The following is a 7,787-nucleotide window of genomic DNA, read 5'->3' as shown; positions in this document are numbered from 1 at the left end:
ACGCCACAGTTTTCATGCAGCTCATACCATATTATTTTGTTGTATTATTTCCGCCACACCTTAAAAGCCGGTCCCTGAAAATATTGTCTGACATAAACCGCTCCGTGGGGCAAAAAAGGTTGGGGGCCCCTGACTTAGAGTACCTGAGGTAGAAAAGTGCAATGTAAATGACAGCCCATTTACCATGATCATTTATAGATGAAAAACCATGAACATGTAATATAGTATGAACATGTCAATCCCAAATATGTGTATATAGCACAGGTGTCAAAGTCGAGGCCCGGGGGCCAGATCCGGGCCCCCACGTCATTTTATGTGGCCCGCAGGAGCAAATCATGTGTGTCAACTATCATGATTCTTGCTGAAATCTGTACCGAAATGTCAAATTGTCACGGGTAAGAAATAACGTTGAGATTTTGCCGAGGGAAGTCGTAACTCCGAAGCGGCCCGTGACAAAAAATTAGTTTGACACCCCTGCAGCCATCTCGTTATCTCTGCGTCCCGCGTCCTAGACGCATAATTTTCCCGCGGGACGCACAGTTCCAAATAATGTGCGTTTTTGGGACGTTTTGGAAAAAAAGAAAATTTTCCAGAAAAAAAAAAAAAAAAAAAAACTACGGCAGGCCTGAGGATTTCACGGTAACGATCGTTACCGGTAGCGTGTCATTTCCGTGGCGTCATTTTGATGGTACCGAAAAATCGTTTAACCATAAAAGTCACCGCACACGAGTTGACTGTACGCGATCAAATCTCTCCTGTGTGATCAACGCACTGTGCCTGAATGTGTGTTTGTGGTGTGGTGTGTGAGTGTGTTTCTTACACTTTACTTTCGTTTTGTTTTGTTTTCAGTGTTGGGAGGACGGAACAGATAACGTTATGTGCGCATGCGGGTTGCTATTTCAGTCCACAAACGGAGGAATCGCGCGGATGAAAGTTTGAGATGGTAACGAAAAAAACTCACAAAGGTCTACTAATTACAACATTTAAGAAATGGGAATGCCAGTCTGATTTTTCGTATGACTCGTCCGAAGGGCGTATCACTAAACTCACCTGTGATGGATGCACAGAACACGAGAGCGAGATACGACGCGAGGCACGATTACGAGGCAAGTTGATCATTAGATCTATAGGCTAATCGCGAAGAAAAATATTATGAAACAGTATTGGTTATTCTATAATTTACTGGTTGTATCATGGTAACTTTAGGAATAAAACATTCGTCACAAGGTGTAGTAATGCTAATGTTAACTGTTGGTAGAACTAATGATGACGTGTGTTAGATTCTTTCGTCAAATTGATAGTAGATTACACATACATAGTCTTGGAAAGAGGATGTCAAGCCACATCAATACTTACCTGTATTAATGATTACCAGTAAAATAATCTTTGCAGTGTGAGATTGGAAAAAATACTCAGATTTTGTGGTATGCTGTATTCATGATGCCATATGAGTACACCATATTTTGATCCATTTATTTTTTTGAATAAACCTGGAGTACACAGCTGCTGATGTAATGTTCATTGTTAATGCGTAGTTTTCAAACATTTACCCTTGAAACATTACACTTTTGAGTTTCAGAATTGTTGATTATGAATATCAGTCAAAATAGAAAAATGGGTTCCCATGATGAACGTTTACGGAACCCAAAATTAGTTACCGTGGTTTCCCATTGGGTAATCTGACGGAACTGAAAAACAGCGTGAATTTCCGAAATCCTCAGGTCTGCTCCTGAATTATTTAAATTTTTGCAGCATTTGTTTATAATTGTATGTATGTGTTGTTGTTTGTGTTGTTATCATATGCAATTGAATAAGTAGACCATTTCAGAATTCGAAATTCGGGACTCTCTAAATGCATAATGGGACTCATACTCATACTGATCAGCGAGTCCCTGGGACTCGCTGGGGGTAAACTGTAAAATTATCACTGAATATGCTAACGTTACATGACGCATAAACGACGAACTGAGAACGTGCCTGGTGTGTTCAAGTAACATAGTAAGAGTTATTCAGATAACTATAGCATAAAGAACATGCTAACAAGTTCACCAAACCATCAATGTCACTCCAAATCACTAAATCCAATGGAATCTTCATCCTCTGTGTCACTTTAAAGCAACTCCACCAACTCCGGAGGTAGAAGATGCAGTGCTTCCTCTTCTACTTCGCTGACATCAGACTCACCGTGGTTTTATCAACACAGGTCTAGAGCAGCCTCTTGTGGTTTAATGTGAAAATAACATGTGAAATGATATAATGATGTGTTAATAATTTCACCCATAAATCGCTCCAGAGTATAAATCACACCGCCAGCCAAACTACAAAAAAACTGCGATTTAATAGTCCGGAAAATACTGTACTATATGGATTAATCATCCCACTTTAAATTTGGTGTGTAGCAATTTTCAATTACTCCTGATATCAAATGTAATTTGTTGTTAACAATATATTGCATGAAACAATCAATTACAGGAGCAATTGTGTTTAGTGTGAGTAATAATGTGATGAGGTGAGAATATCTGAATATGGTTTTAACAATTTTAAACAGCCCTCTGAGGGAAACCAAAACTAAGATGCGGCCCACTACAAAAATGAGATTTGACACCCTTTCGCTCAAACTAATCCCCATCATTGATTGGCTTTTGCTCCATTCAAGTCAGCCTTATTCTAACTCTTATCAAGCATCAACTTACCGGTGTGGCTTCGCAAATGGATCTTGAGGCGACAAGCCTTGTCATACATCTTGGCACATCCTGGGTAAGTGCAGGTAAAATGGCCCATTTCTCTGAAGTGAGTCCGGTTGTGTGAGTAGAGAGCACTGAAGGTGATGAAAGTTTTCTCACACCCTTAACAAAGAAATAGAAGCATTAATGTAGTGCAGAAGACAAGTCCCATCACAAATTACACTAATTATACATTCGTAAAGCAACGGTTTATGTAGAACATACTTTTCAAAACTTGGGACACGGTTATATTTGGGGTCACCAAGAGTTAGCGGTTCCCTTCTCTTTTTGGGTTGCTCTCTATTTATTTATTGTATGATATGAAGCATGTGGAGAGCTTCAAAAATAATTTTGGGGATAAGGAACATTAGACACTCTGCTGTTGCACTAAAAGCTGAAGGTGGTGAAACATGAAATGGATGCACATGCTGTGACAATGAAATACAATTTCAGAATATCATTCAGTGGACCAAGGGTTACAAATATCTCCTCTCTATCCCTGCCTCCTGCCACAGACTGTGACTCTCCCATCAGCATTGGACATCCGCTTGTTGCACTTAAACAATGCACTACTTAACTTTAACCCGCAATAACCACAAGTGCTCGTGGATGTCTGTTGACTGTTGATTGCTATTTGTTTATATGTATATATTTATGTCCTTTTTATACATTTCAGTTTTTGCTGCCCTTATTTTTAGCTGGGTGAGTTTTTAATGCACTGAAAGAAATTTCATCTGTGTTGTATGTTGTACTTAGAGAATATTTGAAAATTAACCTGACTTTGACTCCTCACCCTGTCCATTACAATACAAGCAACACTGAACAAGACCAAAAAAAAGTCTCGATTGCAAAAAGTTCATTTTCGCCGCACGCAATCCAAGTCCAACTGTGCAAGAGAATAATTTAAACTATTCCTAATCTTTCAAAAATAACCTTCACCACTTCATTCATTGACATGAATAAAAAAGAAATAACCCAGAACATTTGTCCTTCTCGTTTCCCAATAAGTCAGTGGTAATTCCCACACGATTCACTCATTTATGTATTTATTTTCTCCCAGGAAATTCATTTTCTTGAAGGGTTCATGTGTGTGGTGGCTGTGAGTAACTTGATTACAGATCGTATTACAGATACTTTTGTCCTGAGCTTTTGACACAGATACTGAATGATAATTTGCTTCACTTTTCCAGCCATTTTTTCTGTGTCCCTGAGTGATTATCGCCTGGGGCTCTCATTCAGGCACACTATCAGTTTTAATTTCAAATGTCTATGTTCTGTCATGTCCAACAACAGCAAAACACAGTATGAAAGGAAACGATTTTCTCATTAGGGTGAGGATTTGAAAGCATTTGGAAAAGCCTGTACTACAGAATTCCATGCACATATTCATATAAAAAGTATTGTGATACAAAGAGTGTGCTTCATTGCGATGCAACAGTACACAGTACCAGATATAAGTTTTCCTATTATAATTTTGTATCTCTGTCAACAATTACACCTGTGAGCAAGGCGTTGTAAACGTAAACCACCACTGCTTGAACTAATAGAGATAGAAACATTCCGTGTACAGTTGGGTGCGGCTTTGCATAATTACAAATGTGTTACCTGGGAATTCACACTTGTGGGGCCTCTGTGGCTCAAAGTGGACCCTCTGGTGATTGCCAAGTCGTGTTGCACTGCGAAACCTCTCGTTGCAGACCTCACAGACGAAGGCATCATCCTGCTCATGGACTTTGGTATGAGCCTTAAGGTTGTAGACAGTGGTGAAACACCGGCCACAGCCTTCAAAATGACAGGTATGTGGCCGTTGCTTGTTATGGGACTGAAGGTGCCGCTTGAGTTTGTAGGATGTGGCAAAAGCCCAGCCGCAGCCTTCCACCGTGCATTGGTAGGGGCGGGGATCTTCAGCATGGTTCAGGAGGTGAACCTTCAGTTTTTGCCGTGTGTCAAATGTACAGGAGCATCCCATTTCTGGGCAGGCAAAAGAAACAGCTATCACCTTGTTGGGCCGGAAAAGGGGTCCACATTTGGAGCCTTTGTTTGTTATTGTAGATTTAGGCGACGAGGTAACCAAATCAGCTTCTGTGATTTCATGCTGGGCACCTGCCTCATGCTTGACAATAGGGCAGGAATGAAGAGAGGTACTCAGGATGGGCAAAGATATGTTGTCCAGTAAAGACATTTCAGAGTCACATATGGATGACCCTGGCCTGGCGTCTTCCTGGAGGTTGGTGACTGCCAATGTGCTGATCTTCCCGATTGCTTTGGTGCCACTGTCATAGTTGAGAAGAACAATGTCTTCATGACCGTTCATTCCTAAATGCTCCTTTAAGGTGACCAAATCATCCTCTTTGTGAACATATCCGTCAGACTGGGCAGCGAGAGTCAATGTTCCATTCTCTATGGTCACTATTACGGTCTGATTGTTTATCATTATGGTTCCAGAAAAGGTTGCATTTGCATCCTGTCCTGAGGGATGACTGCTTGACTTTGCATTGTCATCAAGTGTAGCAGAGTCCAGAATTAACTGTGAGGCCTCAATAGTTTCCACAATGTCCAGATTTGTAGAAATTAAACCATCATTGCGAGCCTGCAACGAAAGCTCTCGTAACGCCTTCCCTTCGCTGTTTTCGGTACATATCTGGCCACATATCTTCTCGCCATATTTGTTCGTCAAAACAACATCTTCGACGGTACGGTAATAGTCTGTTTGTTTGGTACCAACCTTAGATGAAGAACCGTTCTCAAAATTATCCACAGCGTCTGTTTTTTTCGAATCCAATGTGTCTGAGCGATCCTGCTGTTCATTGGAACAGCAATGAAGAACATTACTTGCGTTTCCGAAGTCCATAGTCTCACAAGAAGTAGCTTGCAAGCACTCAAGTCCTCGTCTTTTCATTTTGTCCAACATTTTAGACGAGGAGTCCAGTTGATGTTTGTTTCCGTCACAATTCTTATCATCCTGAATTACATTGAAAACTAAATACAGCTCTTGGGCGTTGTTTTTACTCTCCTTTGATGTGATTTTATCCACGCCAGTGAGGTTGTGGCTGGCCATTGACGGCTGCTGAGAGGCTCCGTTCCCACGCTGATGCCGTAAAACTGGAAATGGTAACGTTAGCTGCGGCTCAAGCGTCGGTTCCTCTTCCCCGCCGAGTGGAAGCAGCGCCATTTGCAATGTCGAATCCGCGTTTTCTGCTCCAGCTCTCCGGTCGGAAATGACAAAGTTCGACGTACAGCCGGGGTTCTCGCTGTCTTCCTCTGTTGTGTTCACGTTACGAAGTTCCCCGTTCTGTATATCCTCGAGCATATTTGTTTTGTCGCTGAGTTGCGGCTTGTTGACTTGCGACAAATCCACCTCTCCACCATTTTCCGCCAGTAGGAGAAGCGGATATGTCCTCGGTCTGCTGTTCTGGTTTCCACATTCAGACGATTCCAATTGAAGATCCGCTTCGTTTTTGGGGGGAGGAAAACGAAATATTGACCCACTAACTGGCCCCAAAGCAGACGACAGGTCTGAGCGCGGGGCGCCATGTTGCGATTGAATGTTTTGGGCTTCAGAAAGCCCCTGGATTTCCATTTTGGTATCCCTGTAGCATTGACAGGATAGACCCGCCCAAGTAAAATGGCGACAATTCTACTTGTAACGTGTGTACAGTTCATCGGCAAAGGCCTGTAAAATCTTTGTTGGGTCCGTATCTCTCTCGGACTTTGAATATCAAATGTTGAGAAGCAGTTATTAAAAATACAAAAACGACTCGTTATTTGATTTTCTTTCCAATTAGAAACACCAAAATTGAAATGTAGCTTGATTTTCTCGTTTGTTATAAAGAACGAGTAAGGTAAAGTCTAAGAACAGTTTAGATTTTTTTTTGTTTCTAAAAGATAAATAGGACACAAATTGAAAAACTGCTCGTATTTGTTTTGGATCCCGGAATTTGTCGCCGGCAGCATTCTTCTTACTGACGAGGAGATGGCGACGAAAGACGATATAGTGTTCTATAGCGCTCCATCAACCTCCAAAATTCCACAAACTTGAGGAAAATCGGTACCGTTAGACAAAACAACAATAAAAATAAATGAGAAAAGTGTAGGGTGGCACGGTGATCGACTGATTAGCACGTCCGCCTCACCGTGCACAGGTCGTGAGTTCGATTCCGGCCCCGGCCTTACTTACAGAGATGTCTTCAAACTTCTAAGCAGCCAGTTGGGCAACATGTTCCAGCATACAGTATATGCTCCACTCCAACCATTAGGCTGGCTCCCATCAGTCAACGGGGAGGTGTTGAGGTACGTTATCACTGCCCCACCCAGATGATAATGTAAAACAAACAAAAAAATTTAAATCTGTGCAGGTACCAAATAACAACCTGCGTTTGGGGACCACTGCATTAAGCATCTGAATGGATAATTGCAGAGCACACATAGACGAACAACCATTCACTTCCACAATCACAACTAGGGACAATTTAAAGTGTTCATTAGCCTGCCATGCATGTTTTTGGAATGTGGGGAGAAACTGGAGTATCTGGAGAAAAATGATGCAGGCATGGGGAGAACATGCAAACTCCACCCAGGACAGCCGGTGCAGGAATGGAACCCTGCACCTCTGCACCGTGAGGCCGATGTGCTAACCAGTCGACAACCGGGCCGCATGTATCCTATCTGAAAGTGAAATTATGAAATCACATTTTTTATCCATGTTAAGACTTAATCAAGGCCCTTTGTTTTATTTTCTTTTGGTTATTAGTATTTGTCTTTTGAGTCACATTTTATTTGTTTGAGGAATTATTCACTTCTAAAGGGGCTAAGTGCAATATTGGAGTTGTAATTGATTGGAGTTGGGTTTCATATCAAATTTGATCCCTTTGGTTTTGACTCTTTGTGTAACACCAGACATTAGTCATATATTTTTTTGGTTTCACTGTTACAATCAATTTCTGGTGTAAGAATGCTGGTGATTGCATCAAAGTTTGTAAGTATGAAAGGTAAATTGATCAAACACAAAGACAGGGAAAACGTGCAATTAGTTTGAGGCATGGTGTACTACGACTGCGTCCTTTA

At 41.4% G+C, this 7,787-nt stretch overlaps 1 protein-coding gene across 1 annotated transcript in view; it reads right to left on the bottom strand.

Annotated features, from left to right (window-relative positions):
• LOC109514830 (zinc finger protein ZXDC) overlaps positions 1–6,470 on the bottom strand; it is a 21,878-nt gene extending 15,408 nt beyond the window's left edge. Inside the window, exons 1-2 of the mRNA XM_019868227.1 lie at positions 4,329–6,470; positions 2,694–2,846 (exon numbers count right to left, since the gene is read on the bottom strand). Of these exons, the coding sequence (XP_019723786.1) occupies positions 2,694–2,846; positions 4,329–6,303 (2,128 nt within the window). The 5' untranslated portion in view covers positions 6,304–6,470. The remainder of the gene's footprint in view (positions 1–2,693; positions 2,847–4,328) is intronic.
• Between the last annotated feature and the right edge of the window lie 1,317 nt (positions 6,471–7,787).

The sequence above is a fragment of the Hippocampus comes genome, unplaced genomic scaffold (assembly GCF_001891065.2).
Source record: "Hippocampus comes isolate QL1 unplaced genomic scaffold, H_comes_QL1_v1.1 scaffold191, whole genome shotgun sequence".
NCBI classification, from domain to species: Eukaryota; Metazoa; Chordata; class Actinopteri; order Syngnathiformes; family Syngnathidae; genus Hippocampus; species Hippocampus comes.
Note: the sequence above shows the minus strand (reverse complement) of the source record. Positions and strands in the feature narration are given on the sequence as shown.